Genomic DNA, 27,534 nt, shown 5'->3' with positions numbered 1-27,534 from the left:
GGTGCCTGCCTTTGGCCCAGGGTGTGATCCTGGAGACCGGGATCGAGTCCCACATCGGGCTCCCTGCAGGGAGCCTGCTTCTCCCTCTGCCTGTGTCTCTGCCCCTCTCTCTCTCTCTCTCTCTCTCTCTCTCTCTGTCTCTCATGAATAAATAAAATCTTTTAAAAAAAAAAAAAAAAGAAGAAAATGTTGGGCCAAAAATTATTTTCAAAAGGGCGTCCCCCCACCAGCCACTCCTCCCTCTCCATGCCTCATGTCCTCATGCCCATAAGTAACATGAGCCTAGAGACCCACTCAGCCACTCGCTTGCTGCGTTACTCCAGACAAACTGCTTAACCTCTCTGGGCCTCAGGATCTTCATCTAGGAAAGCGGTTTGCAGACTAAGTGCTGGGTGCCACCCCTCCTCCAGGCCGCTGCCCCAACCCTGTCTTCTAGGGACATGGTCACAGCCCTGCCCCACCCCTGCCACTCACGTGATCACGACGGGGGCCACTTTGTTGGGGATGATGGACTTGGCCTTACTGTTGTGCAAGCCTGTGCTCTGGAAGGAGTGGACGCTGAGTGAGTGCGGACCGTCCATCGTGCTTCCGCCCTGGAGGCCCTCAAAGGGGGCGCCCGCCGAAACTGTCTGCTGGGCAGTACTGGCCGTTGTACCCATAGTCTGCTGGCAGCCTCAGGACCCCAAACCTGTGGAACAAGAAGCATGTGGTAGAGGAAGGGGTAGGAAAATCCAGGGCAGGAAGGGACCTGGCCCCCTCCACCTCCACTGCACAGATACCAAGTCTGAGACCCAGAAAGGGCCAGCTGACCTGTAGCTGGACACAGGGCAGGTATGTGGCCTACCACGTGTTCATGAGGGCCTGCTATGGGCCTGGCCCTTTGCTGCTGTTTTTGGAGGGTCATGGATATGAAGAGACACAAAGACACAGCCCCTGACCCCTTACAGTCATACTCCCCTGGCAAAAATATGACTGTCAGAAAGGGGTTAACCCTCCACACCTGGTCAGGACCTAGGGCTGTAAGTGACTGGGTCAGGCCACCCAGAAGCCAAACCCCGCTGACGGGGAGGAGTGCAAAGACCTAGGGCAGGTGCAAAGGGAAGTCAGGCTTGGCTCTGAGGAGTGTGGATGTGGGGTGCCTGGGTGGCTCAGGTGGTTAAGTGTCCGACTCGATTTCAAACTCAGGTCATGATTTCAGGGTCATGAGATTGAGTCCAGGGTCAGACTCTGCACTCAGCAGGGAGTCTGCTTCAGATCCTTGCTCTCCTCTCCCTCTGCCTATTGCCTCTCTCTCTTGCTCTAAAATAAATAAATCTTCAAAAAAAGAGAGAGAGAATGTGGATGGGAACAGGATGCTGGAGGACATGCTAGCCACAAATCTCACGAAATGAGGCCAGAGACATCCAAGGGTTCAGTGAAAGCACCAGGGCCCCGAATTTGCCATCACCATCATCAATATCACCAACAGCCGAACCTTCCACCCATGTGAGGCAGGCTGGGCACCCTGGTGGACGCAGTGATCCCCACCCCACAGTGGTCTCCCCTCCCAGAGAAATACTTAAGGATGCACGCAGAAATCAGGCTTCCAGGGCGTGTGGTTGCTGGAAGTGTTATTTAGGATGGCAAAACCCCGGGAACAACCTCCAGCCAACAACAGGGGCTTTGCTGAATAAAGGAGGGGGCATCACTAAGGTGAAAGGCTAAACAGCCATTAAAATTACCACAGTGATGGATTTGAAAAGACCTCGAGGACACAGGGCTAGAAGGAACAGGTTGCAAGGCAAGAAGAGGCTACAGTCCCTTTTTAATTCATGGAAACGTATCAGAGAAAAGTCTGGGGGACACAATAGGCTAATGTGAGTTATCACCATGTGAAGAGTGCACTTCTAACTTCTCCTTTTGCTTTTTCTCCCCTGAACACTGGGTAATAAAGTTAAAACCTACTGAGGACAAATAAGAGAACATCTGGGGAAATAGCCAGAGACCAGTGAGGAGCTGCTGGAGGGCGTGAGGAGGACTGGCCGGGGTCGGAGGACCAGCCCTGGGGAGGAGGGAAGGGGCTGGGAGTTCCTCGGGGCCCAAGGGAAGGGTGACGACGGGCAGAGACAGGCTCCAGGGCTCTGAGGGTCCAGTAGCCCTTGTCCCCAGTCAACCCCGATGATCTAGGATCAGGACAGGAGGGGGCCACCCGGCCCGCCCATCCCCAGCTCCATCTGCACCCTGACATCTCTGCACTGCAGAAGCACCAGAACCATCCCTCAGTGGCCACTGACCCGGTGTCAGCTGCTCCGTGTGCTGGGGACAGTCTGCTCCAGCCACGCTCCCCAGCCCTCCCTCTCCACACCAGCAGCGGCACCTTGGGAAGTGGGTGGCAGAGGCAGGGTCAGCATGTTAGTGTGAAGGCTGAGCACACTGTGCCTTCTCTCCCCCAGGCCCTGAGGACTGGGGCTCCCCCTCCCCAGAGCCGCTGAGACAGATGACTAGACTCACCCACCCCTCCTCGAACCTTCCCCAGCCACCACCTGTCCCTGTCCTTCTCCGGTCTGGAAACGGCTCCCTCTCTCCCTCCAGCCCTGCCTCATCATCCTTGAGATCTCCCAGCAGCCATGTGACAGCTCTGTCAACATGCACACCTTGTGTTTATAAGAGCCCCACCATAGCCCATCCAATTTCTCCCTCCCTCCCCCTCTCCATCTCTGACAAAGGTGAAGGGAATGAGCCTCTGTTCCCAAACAGAAACACAGGCTGCTCGGAGAGCACGAAGGGCTCCACAGTGGGCCCCAGCCTGCCACAGCAGAGCCAGAAACTTTTCTCCACTTCACTGGCTTTGGCGGGCTCCCAACACAGCTCACCAAAGTTCCCCAGACCCCTCTCAGCAGCCTGGCCCAAGGAGGAATGGACGAGTACAGTCTCCTCCATGAACAGGAGCACGGGAAGCCACCCCAAGTGAGGGTAGGAAGGACAGGATGTGGGAAGGGGCTACAGAAGGCAGCAGTTGATCACAGCTGCCCAGCCCTGGCCACGTCCTGCCCCCCACCAGTTCGAGCTGCGGCTGACACCCCCACAGCTCCAGCCCCAGCCACCCCCATTTCTCACGGGCTCCACAGGCGACAACAGGCCCCAGCTGGGCCCTGTAAGGACAGCTGGGAGACAATACACATGTGCACAGCTGCAGGCTACAGGGGTGGGGGAAGGACAATCTCCTTTGAAAGTTGACCAGCTTCCAAACTGTCTAGAGGGTGAAGCCCCAGGATCCCCAGGCCTCCCACTCTGCAGATCTCCCCCCATCCTGAAAACCTCTCTCCACCCTGCCTGGAGTGAACCTCGCCAGCACAGGGGCCTCATCCTCCCCACATATGCAGCCGTAAAATGGCAGTAGGGATGGGACGGTCCAACAGCTTCTTCCAGATTCAATCGGATCTGACTCCTAAGACTAGAGGTCCTGGCGGTCAATGCCCACTACCAGGGAAGGTGGTCAGCAAGGAGGGGTGTTGTTAGTGGGGTCCCTAGTGCTCAAACCTCTGCTTGAGGGGAGAGTGGGGAGGGCGGGGTGGGAGATGGGGAGACTGAAAGAAGGGGTCCATGGAACCTGGATGGTTTGTAAGCAATTATGCTGGTCCAGAACTTCCTTCAATCACAAGTGAAGGCCATCATCCCCATTGCACCCCAGGGCCTGGGACATGGTCCCTAGAGCTCACAGGCCCTTTTTCACACTGCTATTGTGCAGATGTCTGGAAACATGGCTTGCACACATCCCTCCTCTGAAACCACAGGGACCCGGGGCCCTGCCCACAGGCACTGGGGTGACATGACTGACCAACTTTGGGCAACTGTGTGCCCGGTGGTCCTGAGCCCCCAGGCTCTCACAAGTGACCTTACGAGCCGGTGAATTTCGAGGACATGAGAACAAAGCATAACCTCACTGTGCAAAGCTAGCTATAAAGATGCTGCTGTGCCATTTGCAAACTGGGGTTCTCGACACCAGAGACCAAAAGGACAATCAGGACTGGCTGGGTGTCCATGGTGCGGACGGGTGCCCATCAAAGGCACACTCCAGCTCAATGCCACCATCCAAGCAGAGCGACAGCAGCCCTGTCACTGTTGTGTCTTTACAAAATAAAATTTAACCTCGGGTCTGGAAAGGGCTCCCTCTCTCCCTCCAGCCCTGCCTCATCATCCTTGAGATCTCCCTAACAAGGTCATAGGTTATCTTGTTAAAATAATAACCGGCGACACGTGTTACTACACCACCAACTTGTTTTGTAGTGTTTCAGCTCTCCGAATACGACTCACTTCCTCTGTAATCCCATAGTTTGTGCACCTGAAAACATTCTGGAAAGGCACTCCATAAGTTTCTGCCAGAGTGTGAGAGTGGCTCTTGGAAGAAAACTAAAAAAGAAAACCCTAATTTGAGGGAAGAATATTCCCCACCAAACATAGGTCCTCTTTCACCTTCTCCTTTGCTGCTGCTTGTTAACATTTCAAAGCACCCCGAGGCAGTAGGCACCCAACAAGCCCCTGAGATCCAGGCCCAGGGCAGCCCGGGGGGCTCAGCGGTTTAGTGCTGCCTTCGGCCCAGCGCGTGATCCTGGAGACCTGGGATCGAGTCTCCCGTCGGGCTCCCTGCATGGAGCCTGCTTCTCCCTCTGCCTGTGTCTCTGCCTCTCTCTCTGTCTCTGTATGTCTCTCATGAATAAATAAAATCTTACAAAAAAAAAAAAAAAAGATCCAGGCCTTACTGCGTCCATTTCCAGGGAGGATGGTTGACCTCTGCTAAGTGGCAGCAGTTGACATGTGCTCCTCATCAGTTTGCCTTCCTGCCTCTTCACAGCTGCCCTGAGAGCCAGAGCATGCCCCACGCTCTCCCTCCCTTGCTCTTGGATCCCCGTTCATCCACTCCACTCTCTGCCAGAGCATCCCAGACACGGCCTCCCAGACGGGGAGAGAGATGCACGGTTTCCCACGGAGGGATCAAGGACTCCAGGCCCCATTTCCCCGACAGAGACCCTCAGTGATCAGCTAGGAAGCCACAGAATCATCTGGACTACACTACCATGGCATGTGAGAAAGGCCGATGGACGGACACGCATCCTGCTGCCTCCACAAGCAGTCATTCCTGAGACAAAAGAAACTGCGCTATGGAATTGGTGGCAGAGAGGTGACCTTGTTTCCCCAGGAACAATTCAACTTCAGGAGCTGGAACATTAGCTCTAGCTCATCCACTAAATGCCTGATGCCACAGCACAAGTGCCCGGGCTGCAGAGGGATGAGCTTTCTCGTCAATGGCAGCATTCAAGCCGAGGAGGTGCTGGCGTTATGGGGGACAGACAAGAGGTTCAAGAGCAGACTCCTAAGGTCTTGGCCCCCAAACACCTTGTGAGTCGAAGTCCATTTTTTAAAAAAGATTTTATTTATTTATTCATGAGAAAGAGAAAGAGAGAGAGACAGAGACAGAGAGAGGCAGAGACACAGGCAGAGGGAGAAGCAGGCTCCATGCGGGGAGCCCGACGGAGGACCCAATCCCACGTCTCCAGGATCACGCCCTGGACCGAAGGCGGCGCTAAACCGCTGAGCCACCCAGGCTGCCCAAGTCCGTTTATTTTCAGGCGGTTCTTGGTAGGACTGAACTGTCTCCATTCTGGCCTCAGTTTCCCCATCTGTAATCAAAGCTCACAAGTCCCCTACCTTCTTTGTCCCTGTCGTGGTGCAGCAGCCATGACCTCCGGGCCTGGCAAATCCCGTGGGCTTTTCCAAAGCAGTCTGGCTCTTGAAACTGAAGTGGAGAGCTGCCCATCCCCATTCCTTCCTCTGCCCTCCCTGCCCACCGGGATGGACCCCAGGCCCTGTCGCAAAATCCCAAGTCCCACCTCGGGGAAAGATGTGACTACAGGTCACAGCTGTCACCACGGGCCCCCAGCAGCAGATTCAGAGCTGGCTACGCCGCTGGAGGCCAGCGAGTCCAGCCCTCTGCCTCCACAGGTGAGGAAACAGAGGCCCAGAGAGGGAGAGCGATGTGCTCGGGTCACAAGGACAAGGCCGAAGCCGAGAGCAGCTGCCTCCCAAGCAGAGGCTCCTGGGCTGGGCCATGCCCACTCCGACCCAAGCAAAGGGGGAGAATCTGCTGTGAGCACAGGGAGACGGTGCCGAGCTGATACTGACCAAGTGTGTAATGACACTAGCCAAAGCACGGGTGTGCTCCAGAGTGTGTGAGTCCCGTGCCTGCATTTGGGGGGCAAGGGGAGGGTCTCAACGGTGACCCTGACTGCAGAGAGGGGGTGTCAGGAGGGCCGATGGGCAGATCTCTGCGTGCAGAGCACTCGACATAGAACATCTCATCTAAGGGGATCCCTGGGTGGCTCAGCAGTTTGGCGCCTGCCTTTGGCCCAGGGCATGATCCTGGAGACCTGGGATCAAGTCCCACATCGGGCTCCCAGCATGGGGCCTGCTTCTCCCTCTGCCTGTGTCTCTGCCTCTCTCTCTCCCCGCCCCCTCTCTCTCTCTCATGAATAAATAAATAAATCTTAAAAAAAAAAAAAGAATATCTTATCTAAGCCTGACCAAAAGAGGCTCCAACTCTTACAACATGGTCCCAAGTTAACAAGAAAGCCAATGAAAAATGAACAAAAGATGGGGCATCTGGCTGGCTCAGCAGGTGGAGTATATGACTCTTGATCTCGGGGTTGTAGTTTTGAGCCTCACACTGGGTACAGAGATTACTTAAAAATAAAATCTTTGGAGGCACCTGGGTGGCTCAGTTGGTTAAGCATCTGCCTGTGGCTCAGGTCATGATCTCGGGGTCCTGGGATCAAGCCCCAGGTCAGGCTCCCTGCTCAGGGAGGCATCTGCTTCTCCCTCTCTCTCTGATCCTCCCCCTGCTTTTTCTCTCTCTCTCTCTCTCTCTCTCTCTCTCAAATGAATAAAATCTTTTAAGAATAAAATAAAATCTTTTTTTTTTTAACAGGCGAAAGATTTGACAGTATATGCGGGAGCCAAATAAGTCCATAAACACAGACCTAGCATCATTCATCATCAGGGAAATATATTAGAGTAACAAATACTAAAAGACCAACACCAGGGCAGCCCAGGTGGCCCAGCGGTTTAGCGCTGCCTTCAGACCAGGGCGTGATCCTTGAGTCCCGGGATCGAGTCCCACGTCGGGCTCCCTGCATGGAGCCTGCTTCTCCCTCCGCCTGTGTCTCTGCCTCTCTCTCTCTCTCTCTCATGAATAAATAAATAAAATCTTTGAAAAAAAAAAAAAGACCAACACCATTAAGCACTGGTGAGGATGTGGAACAAAGTGGATCCCAGACATGGCTGCTGGAGTGTACAATAGTGCAGCCTCTCTGGAAGACAGCTTTACAGTCTCTCGCGGTCCAGCAATTTCAGTGGGATGTGCTGCAGGTGTAAATGTGCGCATTTCAAGGAATTCGTACAAAAAAAAAAAAGGGAATCCCGTTAACAATGTAATGTATTGTGTTGAGTCATGTCAAAATGATAATATGGGCTGATATATTGGGTTAAGCAATGCCATTAAAATTACATTCATCTATTTCCTCTCACATTCTTAACGTGACCATTTAGAATGAGGCAGGTGGTCCAGGTGACATCTGACTGGACGGTGCTGCAGAGTCTCAGTGCTCCACGGTCCGGGGGGCACCCCGCGGCCTGCTGTGGGGGGTCAGTCAGGGTTAACCCCCAACCCTTGCCGTGGGTGAGAACTGAAGAAGCCTGTGCCAGGCCCGAGGACTCCCGGGAACCAGCGCCAGCATTCCCAGGATGCTGGAGACTCACGGAAGCTGTCGGTGACTCTCTGATGGCCTGGCACCCAGTAGGGGACACAGTGGCTCCGACTCCGGGAAGCACGGGCTCGGGGGCCCAAGTCCGGCTGACTCGCGTCTCCACCACTCCTCGGGGCCCCTGGGTGTGTGACTTACCTTCTCTGGGTGTCAGTTTCCCCTCTAAACGGAGGAGCGTCCCTATGCCACCTGGGTTGGGTAGCCTAAGTGTGCAGAAAGCAAGGGCTAGCCAGCCTGACACCCAGCAGGGGCTCCGACCCCTCAGCCCCTCTTCCCCTCCCAGGAGCCCCCTCCCCATGCACTTCCCTCCCTCTCCTCCCTTCCCACGTCCCCTCCCTGCCAGGGTTGGATGGGAACCTCCCTGAAGGGGCTGGGGCCTGACCCAGACAAGGCCTCTGGAGGGAAGTGTCGGGAGGAATGAGCGGGCTCGGGCAAGCACCAGAGCAGAGCGGGCGAGGCCACAGCAGCTGCCCTACCTGGGTACCACAGGTACAGCTCCCTATTTCGCTCGGTCTGCTGGGCCACCCAGGGAGGTTGCCATCCGCTCCTGGCCCAAACCAAGAACCAGGAGAGCCCTGCTCCAAGTGGCCCCGGGCAAGCCCTCTGCCCGTTCCAGAACTCTCCCCACAGAAGACTGGGGTGTCCCCTCCAACCTCCTCCAACCTCTGCCACCACCCAGTCCAGGCCACCAGCTCCTCACGAGGCCAACTGCAGCAGCCCCCAGCAGGCCTCTCCTTCCCCCCACCTGGGCCTCCCCACGCCATGCGACAGCCAGAGGATCTTTAAAACCCTGAATCAGGTCACATGACCTCCTTATCTGGTCACACCGCAACCTCCAGCCCCTGTGCCGAGGAGGCCACACCTCCCTGACCTCACTCACCCCGCATGACCTGGCCTCCATGCTCCGGCCACTGGCCACAGGCCCCTCCTGCTTCCAGCGCCCCAGGCCCACTCCTCCTCACCAAGGCTGCGCACCTACCGCCCCTCGGCCTGGAACATTCTTCGGCTTATTCACAGGGCTGCCCCTTCTTGCAGTCTTGGCTCAAATGTCCCTCCTCTCTGAGCCGCCGGTGACGCTGTCTGCCCACAGCACCCCCCACCACAGCCTCTGTCCATCCACGAGCCCTTTCATTTCCCGGCTGCCTCACTATGGGGTTGTCCCTGTCACCTCAGTCTCCCCCAGTCCCTCAACAAGCTGGGACAGTGCCTGACTGATCCACACCGCGGCCCCAGAATCAGGACAGCGCCCGGCAGATGCTCAGGAAATATTAATGAGATGAACATATGACCAGCCTCAGGCACCTGCAGCTTCTAAAGATGCACAGAGGAGCGGGCACCTGGCCCCAAGGAGCAGGTCTCAATCCTTCACAAGACGGGGAGGGGGAAGCTGCTCCCATCCAATCCTCCTCTTGCCCCGGACTGCCCTCCTCCCTCCAGCCTCCCACATTCCACCCTCCCCTAGCGGTTAAAGCCCAGCTCCTCCAGGAAGCCCTCCCAGACTACACACCCACCCGCGCCTCTCCACACACACGGCCCATTGTGATCACCACAAGATGGGACACTCCATTCCCTTCCACAGCACGCTTTTCCTGGCGGAGGCCATCCTGTGTCCTTCCTGGCTCCCGTCAGCTGCCTGGCTCAGGGGAGGAGCTGCACACATAATCACAGAACAAATCAGCTCCATCTCTACCTCCCCACCCTGCCGGGCTCCCCACGGATGGGAACAGGGGTGGCACTCAGCAACACGTAGGCACAAAAGAACAGGAAGGATGTTTACTTAAACACTGTGGTACTTAATCCTGAGTGGGAGGGACAGAGAGAGGTATTTACTTTCCTTTTGCTCATCGTCACTTCTCAGTCTCCTACAATGGATGTGATTACTCCGGGAACCTTTTTTTTTTTTTTCAGTATAGTTATTTGTAATAGTTTCAAAGTTGGACAAAGGTCCCAGCTCCTCACCTAGGGTGCCCCCGAAGCCCCAACAATGCTCCTCTAGCTCTGTATCCACCACCCCCCATGCCCTCTGCCCACTGCCATCCACGTTTCCATAATCAATCCATGCACAGCCTGGTGGGATATTTCATGTCTTTGTGAGGTTTTTCTTCTTTGCTAATGTCAACAACCTTAAGAGGAGGTGAGACAAGGTTTATGACCCCCACTTTATAGAAGAGCCTCCAGCTAAGCAGAGCCAAAGACATGAATTCCTCCCAGGTTCCACTGCTGGGTTGGAAGCAGAGTCACATGGTTCCGGCCATGTGCGTCTCTGAGGGTCACCCAACCCCATCCCTCCACAACCTCCAACCCTCAAGCCTCCTTCTTTTGAAAACTGGAAGATTCAAATATGAAATAAAGCCACCAGGGCTGGGACGCCGGGTGGCTCAGTGGTTGAGCATCTGCCTTTGGCTCAGGGTGGGATCCCAGGGTCCCAGGATTCAGTCCCACATCAGGCCCCCCGCGGGGAGCCTGCTTCTCCCTCTGCCTGTGTCTCTGCCTCTCTCTCTCTGTCTCTCTCATGAATAAATAAATAAAATCTTTTTAAAATAATAAAAAATAAAAATAAAGCCACCAGGACTCTGGAATCGCAGGAAATCTTCATCTGCTAAACTGTATGTTTCTGAAATGTCTTCTAAATTGAAGAAGAAAAAAAAAGATCTGAAAGTTGGGCAGCCTGGGTGGCTCAGCGGTTTAACGCTGCCTTCAGTCCAGGCCGTGATCCTGGAGACCGGGGATCGAGTCCCACGTCAGGCTCCCTGTGTGGAGCCTGCTTCTCCCTCTGCCTGTGTCTCTGCCTCTCTCTGTGTGTCTCTATGAATAAATAGATAAAATCTTTAAAAAAAAAAAAAAAAAAAAAAGATAGATCTGAAAGTTAAAACCAGAAGGTGGAGGAATGTTTGGAAATATTACCACATACTCAGCAGGCGGACAGCCACTGTGGAATGAGCCTGGAGGTCTGGCCTTCAGCCTGCAAACTACAGGGAGCCTTTGAGGATCCCAGTTCTGGCAGGGACAAGTCATCCTTGTCACCCCCTGAGATGATGTGTTGGGGTGGCCTTGGAGCCAGGAGTGGACAGAGTGGGCATAGTGCGTGAGGGGCCAGCCAAGGAGCTGTGGCAAGGGGGGGCCAGCAAGGGGCAGCAGGTCCCACCGAGGATGGAGCACCCAGGCTGGGAGAAGCTGTAGGGGGAGCGCCAGCCTCTGCCTTTGGCGAAGGGGAGAACACGCCTCCAGTTCAGCTCCCCTAACAGGTGGAGGACAGAGAAGGAGCCCCCATCTGCTCTTCCTCCAGCCAAGACCTTGGCACTTGTCACCACATGCTCCTGCATGGCCCCCGAGGCTCCTGGAATTTGGAACCCTCAGGAAGGAAAAGGGTCCCTTCCAGCACCCTTAGGTGCCTGCCTCCATCCTGGGGAGCCCCCCACCTCTGATGCTCCCCTGCAGGTTAGCTCTGCTTGACCAAAAGCTCTGTCTCAGGGTGCCTAGGTGGTTCACTCAGTTGAGCATCTGCCTTTGGCCCCACTGCTTGTGCACAAGCACGGGCGCACTCACTCGCTCTCTCTCTCTCTCTCTTTCTCTGTCAAATAAATAAATAAAATCTTTTTTAATAAAAGGAAAGAAAGAAAGTTCTGTCTCTACAGGAGCTTGGATTGGGGAAGGGGGAAAGATTAGAATGAATTTGGGGACAGGTGGGAAATTTTGAATACGGACTACGTGCTGGATCAGTACGTTAACTCCTGGGGTGTGATGATGTTGTGCATACCGTGTTCCTGGGAGATCCAGGCTGAAGTGTCTAGAGATGAGATGAGACACCTTGATGTCTGTCACTTGCAGATGGCCGAGAGACAGAGTCACAGAGACACAGAGGGCACAAGCAAATGGAGCAAACGTCAGCCACTGGTGAGCTCAGACACTAACTATATTCTCCCCCCAACTCTTCTGGAGGCTTGAAAGTTTTCCAAACAAAAAACCGAGGATGAGAGACACCTGGTTGGCTCATCAGTTGAGCATCTGCCTTTGGCTCAGGGTGTGATCCCAAGATCCGGGATCAAGTCCCGCATCAGGCTCCTTGCAGGGAGCCTGCTTCTCCCACTGCCTGTGTCTCTGCCTCTCTCCGTGTGTCTCTCATGAACAAATGAATAAAATATTTTTAAAAAACTGCAGATGAAAATATGTTTAAAATAAAAATTTTAAGAAGGTAAGCTGCCCTACGAGAAGCTGGTCTTCCACACACTGACCCCCTCACCCCAGTTCTCCCCTCTGAAGAAGACGAAGGAAGCATCTCATCTAGAGGGAAGAGGTCTGTAGGACCCCTGCAGTTCTGTTATTTTCCACTCTAATTAGCAGCAAGTACTGAAGATTCAAGGGGTTTCGAATAAAAGTGCAGATCTCTGGTTTTCTCTTGAAGGCACCGAGGCAGGGAGGCAGTCCTGGGGCCTCGAGGGGGAGGGCGAGGTTCCCAGGGGCAGCCCTGCAATCGCTGCATCCTGTCTGCCTCTGTCACAGCACCTGCAGCCCTTCTGGGAGTCCCCTGGCCTCGCGGCCACCCTCCAGTGGCAGAGCTTGTCCTTTCCCCTGGTCCCAGCAGCCCGGACTCTGAGCCCCTCCAGAGAGGCTGGCCCACCTCCCTTGTTCTGACCACTGGGTGCCTCCTAACCCTACACAGCTTCTCTGCATCCTCTGGCTGGTGTGGGACATGTGGCTTTCTGGTCCCTGGATAAAACTGACCTCCGTGTCGGGGAGACTTCCCGGTCCCCAAAGTGCTGGTCCAACTTCTTAGCCTGGGGGCATCCTCAGTTTGACCAAAGTGCCCCCCAGGCCTCCAGCCCCTCCCTCCCTGCCATGTGTATTAATAAGCCAGTTGAGGGGGGCAGGAACACACCCCCTTCCTTCCCTGCAGCTACCTGTGACCAGACCCAGCTAATGGAACATGAGGGGCAGTGTCGCACGGCAAGTTCCAGAATCTTCCCTACGAGCCCTCCCTCTCCCCCCCTTCCTCCACCCTGCTGTCTGGAACACAGATGGGATGACTAAAGTTCACAGCCATCTTGAACCACGAGCACATGAAGCCACACCCTCGGAATGGTAGAGGTCAAGTTCCCCAAGGAATCCGTGGCGTGGAACCACCGCGCCAGGCGTGGGCTGCGAGGCTCTGGGTTTGGACAGGACATAGAAATAAACTTCCATCTTGTATAAACCACTGCTGTTTGGCTTGTCCTATTACTCGCAGCCAAATCTAATCCTGACTAATGCACTCCATTATTTTTAGGTTTGACCCTCAGTGACCGACAGGCCACATGGCAACAAGACAGAACTTACTTCTTTCCCTTCTTGCAGGAGAATGTCAAGTTTCCCTGCTGGTAAGAGTCAGGCAGAGCGACACCAGGATCCTGTGAGCCCAGCCCACGCGGGGGTGTGGGGGTTCACAGAATATAGAAGACATTGTCTCCGGCCCCCAGGGCCCACGGGGTCGCTAAGGAAACGCACGCAGGACATGATTACAGCACCAGCCACTGCTAGATGGTGTGGTCCAGCAGCTCCCCCCGTCAGCCGCAGAGGTCTAGAAAGTTCCAAGTAGCTAAATGTCTGTTCCATGCTATAGAGAGAGGCTTGGCCTCCATTGCTCCAAAAACGCAGAGAGAGACTACAAGTGTTTCCCCACCACCGGGAGTCTCTCTGTGGCCCTCTTGGCCATTCTGGAAAACAAGAAGGTGTTATCTGGATAGGAAGGGCCCTGCTGGTTGGATTTTTCAGGGAGGAGCAAGAGGAGGGGATGTAGCACTTCCCAGGGAGGGCCCAGTCTGCTCTGGGAGGCAGTCATCCTGCTCCTGAAAGAGTCTGAGGCACCGTCCATCTCCAGGATCCATGCACCAGCGACTGGGAGAGGGGAGGTCAAAACTCAGGGGGGAGGACCCTGGGGAGGAAACCTAGAGTTTCCTGAGACCCCACTCAGGGCCCTGGGCCTGCTGATACTCATCTGACTGCTTCCTGGAACTAGGCCCCAAAGGGCCAATGAGAACTTAGGCTGGACCCCACTTCTGACCTCCAGTAACGTCATGGGGGCAAGAGGCTTCCTTTCAAAGAGCCTGGAAAATCCATGGCCTAAGGACACCTGGGTGGCTCAGTGATTGAGGGTCTGTCTGCCTTTGGCAGGGCGTGATCCCAGGGTCCGGGATCAAGTCCCACATCAGGCTCCTTGTGGGGAGCTTGCTTCTCCCTCTGCCTGTCTCTGCCTCTCTCTGTGTCTCTCGTGAATAAATAAATAAATTTTAAAGATTTATTTATTTATTCACGAGAGACACACAGAGAAAGAGAGAGGCAGAGACACAGGCAGAGGGAGAAGCAGGCTCCATGCAGGGAGCCCGATGTGGGACTTGATCCTGGGACTCCAGGATCGTGCCCTGGGCCGAAGGCAGGTGCTAAACCGCCAAGATACTCAGGGATCCCAAATAAAATTTTTAAAAGAGAAAAAAAGGAAAATCCACAGCCCACTTCTGGGGTCTGTCCCCATCCTTCCACTTCTGTGGTTTCCAGTCTAGACTCTCCTGCCTGGCACTCAAGAACCCCCTTCCCGTCTTCAGCACCCCCACTGCCTTCCACATCCCCAACATTCCAGGCAAGCCCTGGTCCCAGATACCCTATGGTACAGAGCAGAAAAAGCTCCAGTAAGTGTTTCTCGCCAGCATGGGCTTTCGGACAGGTCTCAAGTTCAGCATATCCCTCCCTGGGCCACACTTTATTGCCATCTGGAAAGTGAAGGGGCTGGACAGGATGGGAGGCTTTCAAACATTTTAGCAGCTGAGCGCTTTCAATCCTTGATGAAAGCCAATGTGTAATGCAGCCCGATGTGCAATACAGCCAGCCGCAGAGCCACTCCGCTGGCTGCCAGCTTAGGAAGGGAGATGCAGCGTGTCCTGCCCCAGCCCCACCCGGGGCCTGCTCCCAGGGACGAATAGCTCCAAGGCCACTGGCCAGAGATGCTCAAAGCCCTCCCTTGCTCCAATCTCCCAGGACACATCCAACCCTTCCCTGTCCCCGTGCATCTGTCCTCCCTGGTCCCATAACCAGGAACACCACCCCTCACCCCCTCACTCCCTCCTCCTCCAGGGTTTGCAGCACGCAGCCTGTGCCCCACACAACCCCAGCCTGAGCTCACTGGCCTGGTGTTTGGTAAGTACATGCTCCATCTCCCTACCCTGGATCCAGCACTCCTCCAGAGCCCCCACAGAGCAGAACCCACAAATGTCATTTCCCTAAACAAATTTCATGCTCACGACCTCATTTCTGCTTCGGAACAATCCTCTGAGAGAGCCAGAAGCCCAGGCCACTGTGCCATTCTGCAGATGGAAACACTGAGGCCTCTGAGAGTTCACTGGGTGACATAACAACAGAAGCCGGCCTCTGGTTCCACAGCCTGGTTCTACTGCATCATCACCCACGCACCCTCTCCCATTCCTCCTGACGCGACTCTCACTTTCCCAAGACACGATGGGAAGGTTAAACCAGGGACCTGGCAGGAGGCACAGAACAAGTTGGTCCCAGAAAAGAGGACCCCTTCCAGGGCCACGGGCTCTCATGCACCCCAGGCAGCCAGATGCCCGGGGCGGGTAACAATGGAGCTAAAAATAGGGCAGGAGGCTAAGTGGCCAGCTGCCGGAAACATCTGCCTCTGCTGCAGAACAAACATGAGGGAAGTCACCATGCTGCAGGGTCTCTACCGTGGGGCGGGGGACAGCTGGGTGCGGGGGAGGGGAAAGTCAAACCTTCAGGTCTGCACCCTGGGCAGGGGCTCAGACCAGCCCCCACCCGCCCTGGGCCCCATACCTCCCCACACAAGCTACAGACACACACTTACACCTTGTGCACCAACATGTATCTCCGAGTCAGAGTCAGATGCGTCTTTGAGACCCCAGTCTGTTCCTCTCATTTTACAGAAGAGGAAACTGAGGTCCAGAATAGACCAAACAACTGCCCACAGTCATGGAGACAGTGGACACCAGGGTGAGGAGCCAGGGTTCCATACCCCTCTCCTCTGCAACTCCCTGGCCATCTGTTTCCCAGAGCACGTCCGTCCAGGGCCAGGAAAGACCCTGACCAGGAAGGGCCTTCCCGCTCCGCAGAATGAAGCACACCAAGCACAGGAGACAGATTAGCACAAAAGACTTCAGCTCAGGGGCGCCCGGGCGGCTCAGTGGTTGAGCACCTGCCTTTGGCTCAGGTCATGATCCAGGGTCCTGGGATCGAGTCCCACATCAGGCACTCCATGGGGAGCCTGCTTCTCCCTCTGCCTGTGTCTCTGCCTCTTTCTCTGTGTCTCTCATGAGTAAATAAATAAATCTTTTTTAAAAAAATCTTAATATAACCCGTAAAGGACAAGGCTGGGCCATCTCTCAATTGGTCCAATAGTTTTCCTCCAGCGAGCGGCAAATGAGGTTGGAGAGCCACGCACCGGCCTCTGCTCATCTGCTGCACATCTTCCTGCCCCACTTGCTCCCTCTGCCTAGCTGACTCCCATCCCCTGAACCAGGAACCTCCTCCACGTCCCCCAGGCCACATTGCACCATGGCCGTAGCCTCCCTGAAGCCCACTGGGCTGGGGCTGGGGCTGGCCTTCGATGGCATCTCAGTGTTTGGCACAAAGTAGCCACTTGAATGAGCAAAATTGGACAGATTTTTAAACAAAAAAACCGATGAGCTCTGTGGGTGTCCATGCTGTGAGCACAAATTAGACAAAACAGGTGGGTTTTAGCCCGGGGCCCAGAACACAAAAGGCACTCTATAAATGCAGCCCTGTTTCAAGTGCGGTAAGAAAATGGGGCTGGGGTGGGGGGAGACACTGACCCCTGGGTCCCATCTGGCAGAGAAGGTTAATGAGGAAGGGACGTGAAGGCCAGAGGCTGTGGAAGCCCCTTCCGGCCAGGAAAGGGCGAAGGTAACTCTGAGGGCCCTGTTTGAGAAACAGACCCTCCCCTGTAGAATTGCCTCGCTGAGACCCCTGATCTCTCGCGTTGACTCAGACTCCCAGGGGGACAAGAAAAATGCGGCACCTAAAAAGTCCCCTGGGCTCCTCACTCACTCCTGAGGATTAAACACATTAGTAGCATGACCAGGATTTAAAATCACAAATGAGGGCAGCCCTGGTGGCTCAGCAATTTAGCGCTGCCTTCAGCCCAGGGCCTGATCCTGGGGTCCCGGGATCAAGTCCCGTGTTGGGCTCCCTGCATGGAGCCTGCTTCTCCCTCTGCCTGTGTCTCTGCCTCTGTGTGTGTGTGTGTGTGTGTGTGTGTGTGTGTGTCTTACAAATAAATAAAGAAAATCTTAAAAAAAAATAAAATCACAAATGATGAACTTCTAACCCCAAAGGGCTTACAGCCCCACCCCCTCACCCCAAGTTGCACTTCCAGGTATGCGTAGCGGGCTGGAGCCCTAGGGAGGCTACCACTCCATCACAGTTCCAACGGCACTCTCCGCAGAGCCCAGGTCCCCAGTGCCTTCCAGTGTCCACAAGGTCCAGACTATTCTCAGGACAGTACCAAGTATCACTGCCTTCTCGCCACTAAGTAGCATGCTGATGGAGCAAAGCCACAGCAGTGGGGGACACTCAGCAAGAGGCATGGCACTGGCCCCCAACAAAGCTACCCGTCACTCATGTAACAAAAGATGCCACTATCAATTAAGAAGGTCTTTGATGAGGGGCACCTGGGTGGCTCAGTGGTTGAGCATCTGCCTTTGGCTTGGGTCATGATCCCGGGGTCCTGGGATCGAGTCCCACATCGGGCTCCCTGCGTGGAGCCTACTTCTCCCTCTGCCTGTGTGTCTACCTCTCTCTCTCTGTATGTCTCTTGTGAATAAATAAATAAAATCTTAAAAAAGAAAAAAAAAAGGCCTTTGATGAGGGCACCAGGCTGGCTCAATCAATAGAGCACACAACTCTCCATCTCAGAGTTATGAGTTCAAGACCCACATTGGGTATAGAGATTACTTAAAAATAAAATCGCTTTTAAAAAGTCTTTAATGAATCAGTAAAATTAATTTCACTGAAGCAAAGACCTAGAGTATGCATCTTTTTACTACTCTGTGAGATGACCGGGCGTGTACCTGGGCAGGTGTCTGAGGGAAAGGCACCTGTGAGCCAGGCTGAGCTGTCAGCTCAACTAGCATCTTTGTTCACAGAAAGAACAGCCAGCAGACAGACAAACACCAGTTACTCAAAATTGGGTAGCTGGCAGACATTTTCTCAAAAATGAACAAGGTGAGCCTGTCCTTTCAAGGAAAACAACTGACATTTGTTGCCAATGATCAAGTTTGAGCTTTAAGGGAAACATCAGAACTCTGGAAAACTGGCATCAGCCGTTGTGAGTCTGACCACTTCCCCAAACATAAAGACTTTGCAATGATACGGGTGATGATGTTAACATACGTAATTTCTGGATATTGCTGAAATGAAATGTGTCCACATTTGGAAGACCTGTGTAATTCCATGAACCAGCATCTTACCGATGACCAATATATAAATGTTACAAAATTACACCTGTGTCAAAGATCCATCCAGGCAGGACCGTCTGATGGATTTTAATGCAACAAACTATGAAAAATTCATTAATATGTTTGCAGATTCTACATTTCAAATGGCCTTTAAGAAACTATCACATGTTGAATTTTTATGTAGTCTCAAAAGAAAATATCCAGAGGCTAATAAAATATTCCTCCCTTTTCCAATCACTTATCTGGGTAAAGCTAGATTTTCTTGGGGATCCCTGGGTGGCTCGGCAGTTTAGCACCTGCCTTCGGCCCAGGACGTGATCATGGGGTCTCAGGATCGAGTCCCACGTTGGGACCCCTGCATGGAGCCTGCTTCTCCCTCTGCCTGTGTCTCTGCCTCTGTGTGTGTGTGTGTCTCTCATGAATAAATAAATAAATTTTTTAAAAAATCTTAAAAAACAAAAAAGCTAGATTTTCTTCATATACTTCAATCAAAACAACATATCACAACAATTGAATACAGGAGTAGATAGGAGAACCCAAGTGTCTGTTATTAAACCAGACATTAAAGTGATCTGCAGAGGCACCAGGCTGGCTCAGTCAGCAGAGCATGCAACTCTTGATCCAGGAGCATGAGTTTGAGCTCCGCCTTGGTGGGGAGATTACTTCAAAAAAAAATTTTTTTTGAATCTTTATAGTGATTTGTAAACTGCAAAACAATGCCACTCTTTCCAATGTAGTTTATTTGGGAAAACAGCTCAGTTTTCAGAAAAAAAAAAATTGTTTATGTTAACATGTAATGGGTTTGCTATTATTTTTTAAGTAAATGTATACATATATGTTTTAAAATATATTCAGTTTTCATTTCTAATATGGTAAATATCAATTTATGTATATAACCCACATAAACAGAAATGCTTTGGAGTCTTCAAATTTTAAGAGTGTAAAGGAAGGAGTCCTGAAACTAAGAAGTTTCCAAATAGCTATGATTTAACTCCCACAGTAACCCTTTGGTGATCATGTATGAGCTGGTCCCATCTTGTAAGTACAGACCCTGAGGCACAGAGAGTCTGGGTGACCTCCCAAGGGCACACAGGTGGCAGAGAGCTTCCAAGTACGTGCTTTCACCCTCCAAATTATCCCTCCCCTAATACCATGCTCCCAAAGGAAGTGTAGAAGGATGAATAATGACTTACTAAAAAAAAAAAAAAAAAAAAAAAAAAAAACCACATAAGTGAAAGAAGACAATTTGGGGCAGAAAAGAACTTTCTGTACAAAATGCTAGGGAAGACATACAGGTAAACATCAGTAGATCAGACTACATAAAACGTGGTCAGCTTTGGGGTGCCTGGCTGGCTCAGTCAGTGGAGCTCTTGATCTCAAGGTTGTAAGTTCAAGCCCCACGTTGATTACTGGAAAAATAAAAATCTTTTTTAAAATGACCAGCTTTTAACCAACACAGAAAAACTACGAAGCTGAAAGGCAAATGGCAAACTGGATAAAGATATTTTTGACAGTTTTTTATTATTTATCATATTCAATACAGCTTTTTTTCCAAACCAGAAACCAAGTATATCTTGAGACTGTAACCGACCCAAGAAACCCCAAAAGCCCAATTCAGAAATACAAATGGACAATGAATGTCAGAAAAAGATGTTCAACCTTACTTGTAATTTGAAAACTGGAAACGACGAAACGCCACGTCTTGCCTATCATGGTGTCACAGGTACAACAGCAGGACACACCCTGTGTCAGCATGGGTGCCAGGATGGGCTCTCCCTGAAGCACCAGGCAGGATGCAACCTGGCACTGCTCTCTAGCAGCTAATCTGGCAATAATTCTAAAATACCTTAAGAGCACGCAACTCTTTGATCCAGCCAAGTTTCCTATCCGTTGAGTCAATGCAAATAATCAGAGATATGGCCACAAAAATGTTCGACACAGCTCTGCCTAGTTTAGTCAAAGACTGAGAACATCTTTCACATGAACAGTGGTCAAAGTCCAATGTATCGCAGACGTCATCACGCAGTCATTAAAATGGATAGAGTGTCAGATGGCCGTCACTTAACAGAATGTGGAGGGAAAGAAGCCAACATCAACAAACACTGTCTGATTCCCTTCATCTAAAACTCAAACAGGCCGAACTAATCTATGGTGTTGGAAGTCAGACAAGATGTCCCATCTGGAGCAGGAAGGAAGGGACGGCGATGAGGTGTGGGGATCCAGGGTTCTGGAACACTTCTGTCCCTTGACTTGGGGGGAGGCTCTGAAGGCTGTGCTCATTTTGTGTAATCAGGGTGTGTACTTGCGATGGGCGTCCTTTTCTGGGCATGTGAAACTCCAACTTAGAAGTTTCAAAAATAAGAAGTAACAGTTTACTTACATAGGAAAATGTCTATTGTATGTTTAGTCACCAAAAAAAGGCGAAGTATACACACACACACACACACACACACACAGGAAAAATCTCCAGAAAGACACATCTCAAAACGTGCATGGTGAACTGTCCATGGTGAGCTGTGGTTATCGCTGCAAAGTGGAGTCACAGATGGTTCTTCGAATCTTCCTGCATATCTTTATTTTCTCTGACGTTTCTTTTTTTTTTAAGATTTATTTATTTATTTATTTATTTATTTATTTATTTATTTGAGAGAGAGTGTCAACCAGACCCCCCCACTGAGCATGGAGCCTACCACAGGTCTTAATCTCAGGACCCAAGATCATGACCTGAGCTAAAACCAAGAGTCGGATGCTTGACTGACTGTGGCATTCAGGAACCCCTCTCTGATGTTTCTATGATGAATGAACATATACTATTAATAGAAAAAAAGAAGGAATGGGGCACCTGGGTGGCTCAGTCAGTTAAGCATCTGCCTTCAGCTCAGGTCATGATCCTGGAGTCCTGAGACTGAGTCCCATGTCCATTGGGCTCCCTGCCCAGCAGGGGGTCTGCTTCTCTCTCTGCCTCTACTTGCCACTGCCCTTATTTGTGTTCTCTCTCTCTCTCTCTCTCTGTCAAATAAATAAATAATATCTTAAAAAATTAAAATCTTTAAAAAAAGAAAAAAGAGACAAGCCCAAGAACTGCACAGTATGGCCACTGACAACAGCAATCCTGTTTGTGTGTCAACCCAAACAGCTTGAAGAGCCCCTGACCCCACTGGAAAAGCTCAGGCGACTGAGGGTGGTCCCGAATTGCCGCCAACGGCTTTTGCTAAACACTTGCCCATGGAAATCATTCGGATATAGGAATCAGAAAGCCCCGGGTAGACCCCAGCCCTGTCCCCCTACCAGAGGCCTGGGCCACCTCCTTAGCCTCAGTTTCCCTGTAGTGGAAAAAGGGTTAAATGAGGTTACAGATGTCCCAGCCTGACCCAGTCAGGGCCCAGAGCACATCTGACACACAGGTTCTCCCAGTTTCCACAGAAGAAGAAATGGGGGCCCAGGAGGCTGAGTGACAGCCCTGGGAGACGCCCAGAGAGCCTCCCCGGCCATCAGTGCCCCCACCGGACGGTGCGCGCCGCACACTGGATTTGACCTTGGGTAGCCTCCCTTGGAACCCACACCCATCATCCCCATGAAACCTCCACGTGGAAGGCCACGGCAGGAAAGGTGGGTGGCGGATCCAGACAGGAAGTGACCTCGCCGGATGAATGACAGGCCAACATTCCACCAGGAGCCCCACCTGCTGGGGACCTTCGGGGTCATGGGAGCCAGGAGTGGGTGGGCACACGGAGGCCAAGGAGGAAACAGGATTTACCGCAGAAGGCCAGCCACATGGCACACTTCCCCAGGCAGGGAAGTGACTTCATTGCACAGTCTGTCGCCCTCACTTCCGTCCCTCACGTGGCAAGGAGTTAACCCTGAGAGGGCCATGCTTCCCTGGGCTCTTGCCAACTCCACACGAGCCAGGGCAGGAGAATCCAGGCTTTCTCCTCTCCCCTACTCCTGGTATCCCCAATCCACAGATGAGGAAACTGAGGCTCAGAGAGGCTGTCCATGAGACAGGGACTCCAGGACCTTCCCCACTACACTGAGCTGCACGGAGAAGGGAGGTGTTAATTCAAGGTCAGGAACTCAGGGAAGACTTCCTGGAAGAGGAGACCACTGAGCTGCAACTTAAAAGAGGAGCAACATTTGACGGACAAGAAAAGCATTCTGCAGGGAGGAAACCGCATAGAGAAAAAGAGATGCTTGGCGCTGTACAGAGTATTAAGTCCAAGTATTATGGTACTTGTGAGGCCAGAATACAGGATGGGGTGGGGTTGGGCTGAACCCCAACTGCCTTGGAAACTGTGCCAGAGAGTCAGGATATTGCTCTGTGGGGTGAGATGTGCTGTGCAGACTGGGCATGAGAAGAGCTGCACGATGGTGCCCGTGTGTCAGCCTAAGAGGGCTGCACGGAAGAGGCAACACCCAGGGAACCACCTCAGCAAGGGCTTGTTATTACTCTGGGACCCCTGAGGCCCACAGCTCAGCAGGCCTCACCGTGCCCCCCACCTCCACCCAGGATCCCCAACTACACTGGGCTTCTCCGTAAAGGAGAGGGAAGGAAATCCATAGTACCCACACACTGCGAGCCGAGGTGTGCATCGCATGCCAGACCGTGACACAGCAGGGCGCCGACGACACCGAAGGCGCCAGCCTCAGCGCCACGACCACCGGCTGCGTGATCTTGACAGAAACACTTCACCTCTCTGTGCCTCCGCATCCATCGGATGCAGACGGTGTGTCACGGCCACGCTGACCCACAGGCAGGAGGAGTGAGCTGGCCTGGGTCACATGGCAAAGCAGCAGCAGAGCCAGGTTTCAAACTCGGGCCCACCTGGCCCTCACACCCAGGCTTTTCCCAGCCCTTCAAGCAAAACAAAACCTGAAACCCAAAAGCTGGGGCTCTCCAGGCCTCTGGGCGGCTTCTGGCGGGGGAAGAGTCTTCCCACCCCAAACCTCCAGGAACCAAGGGCAGGGCAGGGCGAAAACAGTAGGGCACGGCAGGGGAAGAAAAATATTTTCAAGTTTCTCCCTCTTCCTGTTTATCTATCCTCTTGATCCAGAAGCTTCTGGTAGCTGTTTGTCCAGGGAAAGTCCTGCCAAGAGTGACATCCTGCCATCCGCCACCCTGGGCCCAGCAGCCCCTGCCCGGCCTGCACTGGGGGCAGCAGGGACCACTTCCCTGCAGACTCTGCCTCGCCAGGGGGGCTGCTGCAGAGCCAGGCTCTCGACCAATGCTGGGGCCCAGGACCAAGGACCCGGCCAGGGAGGGGGGCCGCTGCCACCGCCTGCTCAGCCCCAGCTGGCACCAATCAGCTCCACACTCAGCTGCAGAGAGGTGATGAGAAGGATTCAAGGAAATGAGGCTGAGCCTGGCCTGGGCGCTGCAACGGGGGAGGGAATGCAGAGCACAGGTTGTGCAGCCAGGCTGACCTGGTGTCTGATCCTGGCTGACCCCCGACTTGCTGTGTGACCTTGCCCAAGGTACCAAACTTCTCGGAGCCTAACCCCCTGATGTGTAAAATGAGGATAATATTGGAACCTGCTTCATAAGGATGTACTGAGGATTACAGGAGACAATGTGGGGAAAGGGCTGGCACCTGGGAAATGTGAACAAATATTATCAATTCCCACTCCTACCATCAAGCTGACCCCCTCGCTCAGTCCTGAAGCTCCGAGCTATGTTTCAAATAAGCTCAGGGGTACCTGGGTGGCTCAGCAGATTAAAAGCTCCGAGGTATGTTTCAAATAAACTCAGGGGTACCTGGATGGCTTCAGTTCCGGTCATGATCTCAGGATCTCAGGATCAAGCCCCACCCTGGGCTCCCTGCTCATTGTAGGGAGTCTGCTTCTCCCTCTCCCTCTGCCCCAGCCCACTCCCCCACCTGCTTGTGCTCTCTCTCAAATAAATCAATAAAATATTTTTTAAATAAAATTAAATAAATGAGCTCAAAAGAACAATTATAGCCTCAAAAAAAAAAAGAATGAAATTCTGACACATGCTACAACACAGATGAGCCTTGAAGATATTATGCTAAATGTTTAAATAAGCCAGACACGAAAGGACAAACATTGTATAATTCCACCTACATGAGGGACCTAGCATAGTCAAAGCACAGAGATAGAAAGTTAGAAGGGTGGCTGCCAGGGGTCGGGGTAGGGAGGGTGATGGGAAGTTAGTGTTTAGAAGCCACAAAGTTTCAGCTTCAGAAGAGGAAAAAGTTCTGGACATGACGATAATGGTTATACAACGGCGTGAATGTATGTAATGCTATTGATCTGTACAATTAAAAATGATTAAAGGGGTATTTAAAAAGGGCTCATTCCAAAAAAAAAGGGGGGGTGGTTGTGATGCCCATATTAAGGTTTGTCCCTGTCCTTGGATAGTCCAGGGTCAAGAGGCAGAACAGGCATGCAAAAAGCAGAAGGTGCCACCTCCCAGGGAGCTGGTGCCATCAGAGACCCGAGTGATGGGTGCTGAGGAAAGAGGGGCATGCATTGCCTCCTGGACCCGGCCTGGCTGAGCCCACTCAGCCAGGCTCCTCCCAGGACATGATGGGGTCTGGGCGAGGCAGCCCCAGGCTCCTGCACCCACCAGGAGCACAGTGAGTGTGAGAGATGCAGGGCCCCTCTCACACCTCGTGCCTGTGTGTGCACACACTGGCACACACACACACACTCCCAAGGCCAAAGACACCAGAGCAGCCCTCACAGGCCAATCCCACCTGTGTCTGGCCAGCCTAGGCACCAACGTCCAGTAACAATGGCTCCTATGAACCCCAGCACCCATCATCCTGGAAGGTAAACTGCAGCCTGCCCACCATCTCCATGGGGAAGGAGGTGTGTGAACAAGAACTGCTTACTGGACACACCCGTGTAAGGAGACCTAGAAATATGGCCCTCCAGAAGCCCCCTGACCTCTGCCTGACAACCCTACTCATAGGGCTTGGGTGAGAAGCAGGCCACCTCTAGGGGGTAGGAGATGGGTAAGAACAGGAGTGAGAGGGCCAGTGGGGGGAGGGGTAGACTGGCTGAGGTCCATCGTGAGTCACTGTGTGACCCTGGGCAAGCCACTTCCTCTCTGGGTCTTTTGAAGACTCCTTAGCTTCCTTCTTGGTAGAATGAGCCTCTATCCCACCACCCAATGGCCATACATCCTACAGAAGTGTGAGCATCCACCACAAGACGAGCAGGAGTGTTCAGCAGCTTTTCTCGCCATCACTAGAAGCTGGAAACACACTGAAAGTCCATCTACAGGGAAAAACCAATGTGAGGTAGTAACACCTCTAAAACGGAACACTACAGAGCAATGGAAAGGGACAACCCGCCGAGGCCTACAGCATCATAGATGAATCTTACAGAGTTGATGCCAACAGAAAGAAGCCAGAAAAATCCAGATAAAAACAGTTCACATTCTGGGGCAGCTGGGTGGCTCAGCGGTTGAGCGTCTGCCTTTGGCTCAGGGTGTGATCCTGGGGTCCCAGGATCGAGTCCCACATCGGGCTCCCTGCATGGAACCTGCTTCTCCCTCTGCCTGTGTCTCTGCCTCTCTCTGTGTGTCTCTGATGAATAAATAAATAAAATCTTTTTAACAAAAAACAGCTCATTTTCTCTGGTGCCATTTACAGAAAGTTCAAGAGCAAGTAAGACTAACCCTTGGTAGGCGCTCCAAAGCACGGACACTTGAGAGTGGGGCTCAGGTAACGGACTGGGAAGAGGCCCCAGGGAACCTTCCAGGGCACTGAAAACGTTCTCTATCTTGGTCAGGGTAGGGGTCACACAGGTGAGATACACCTGCATCCTTCTCAAACTGTGCCCGATTTACCGTCTGTAAATGAGACCTCAATTTAAAATAAAATGCCTAAATAAATAAATAAATAAATAGCCAACAGCAATAACTCCTACTCTGTCTTCCTCTGAGGACCACAGTGAGGCTCTGCTGAGTGCGCATGTGGACAGGGTTGGGTGGCGATAAGAACATGGGCTGTGAGACAGAAGGACCAGGGTTCAAATCCTAAGGCTCCCTCTGACCGGGTCCATTTTTTTTTCCTTGTTCGGTTTATTTTTGGTGGTGTTGGCCAGATTTTTTATTACGGGAGTATTTGTATTTACTGTCCAAACCAGGTGAAGACGCATAAAGAAAAGGTTTATGCCCTTCCCATCCTCCTTGAGGCCACCTCTTAAAAACTTCCTCCTACAACAAGGCTTCTCAAACCCTTAAGTAGACAACACGAACACCCCTCCGGTTCATACACAGACCTCCCACCCTGTCTGCTGACAGGGCAGGCCACTGACTGCGGTACTGCTCATTCAAGTAACAGCTACTAAGCATCGACCATGTCAATCAGCCAGACGCAGTCCTGCCCCTTCACGGAACCAACATTCCAACAACAGAGAGAAAAGAGAGGGCGAGAGGGATGGAAGGACAAAGGAGTCAACCAAGAAATACAATGATGACACATGTATACGTTATATGCATTGCAACGTGGACACCAAGGGACTGAGAAGCTCAGATGGAAAATGAGGGAAAGGACCACGGTCACGGAAGGTCTATGCTATGAGATCCGAAGACAGGGAAGGTTCCAGCCACAGGGCCAAGCACTCCAGGCAGACAGAACAGCAAGGGCAAATGCCCTGGGGCAGGGGGAACTCGGAACTGAAAGGAAGAGCATGTGGTCTCCAGCGAACTGCTGCAAAATCCCCGTGCACACGGCCTTCCATCCTGATAGTGCACATCTGTAGCACAGGCCACCGAAACTCATACTGCTGAGATAGAAAGGCCTGTGCATTTAAAAGCACAGTAGGAGGATCCCTGGGTGGCTCAGCAGTTTAGCGCCTGCCTTCGGCCCAGGGCGTGATCCTGGAGTCCTGGGTTTGAGTCCTGCATTGGGCTCCTTGCATGGAGCTTGCTCCTCCCTCTGCCTGTGTCTCTGCCTCTCTCTCTCTCTCTCTCTCTCTCTCTCTGTCTCTCATGAATAAATAAAATCTTTAAAAAATAAAAATAAAAAAATAAAACCACAGTAGACTCTGTAGTCTTATTTTTCCAAAAGGCAGTAGCATTTTGCCCAGCAGCCAGCACGGCTGAAAAGGGCCGGTTTCCTCCCATCTTCACCAGTTCAAGAAGTCATCGATCTTTGTCCTTTCCGACCATATAAAATCTCTCCACGTCCTTGTCTGTGGAGTGGGGTCGATGACAGTGCCCCCGCTCCCGGCCTCAGGATGCTACTGTGAGATTTAAGAGAGAAATAAATTCACCTAATTTGCTAAGCTCA

The 27,534-nt window shown here is 52.6% G+C and overlaps 1 protein-coding gene across 6 annotated transcripts in view; it reads right to left on the bottom strand.

The window, feature by feature from the left end:
- Positions 1 to 27,534, bottom strand: part of PALD1 (phosphatase domain containing paladin 1) — an 83,393-nt gene that overhangs the window by 35,509 nt on the left and 20,350 nt on the right. For 4 of the 6 annotated variants that reach the window (XM_072756228.1, XM_072756229.1, XM_026003974.2 and 1 more), the window contains exon 2: positions 475 to 688. In XM_072756228.1, the coding sequence (XP_072612329.1) occupies positions 475 to 659 (185 nt within the window). In that variant the 5' untranslated portion in view covers positions 660 to 688. Of the gene's footprint in view, positions 1 to 474; positions 689 to 2,273; positions 4,171 to 19,938; positions 20,278 to 27,534 lie in introns of those variants that run through there. The other 2 variants (XM_072756227.1, XM_026003983.2) reach the window with 2 other exon arrangements.

Source organism: Vulpes vulpes, chromosome 4 (genome assembly GCF_048418805.1).
Source record: "Vulpes vulpes isolate BD-2025 chromosome 4, VulVul3, whole genome shotgun sequence".
Lineage (NCBI taxonomy): Eukaryota > Metazoa > Chordata > Mammalia > Carnivora > Canidae > Vulpes > Vulpes vulpes.
Note: the sequence above shows the minus strand (reverse complement) of the source record. Positions and strands in the feature narration are given on the sequence as shown.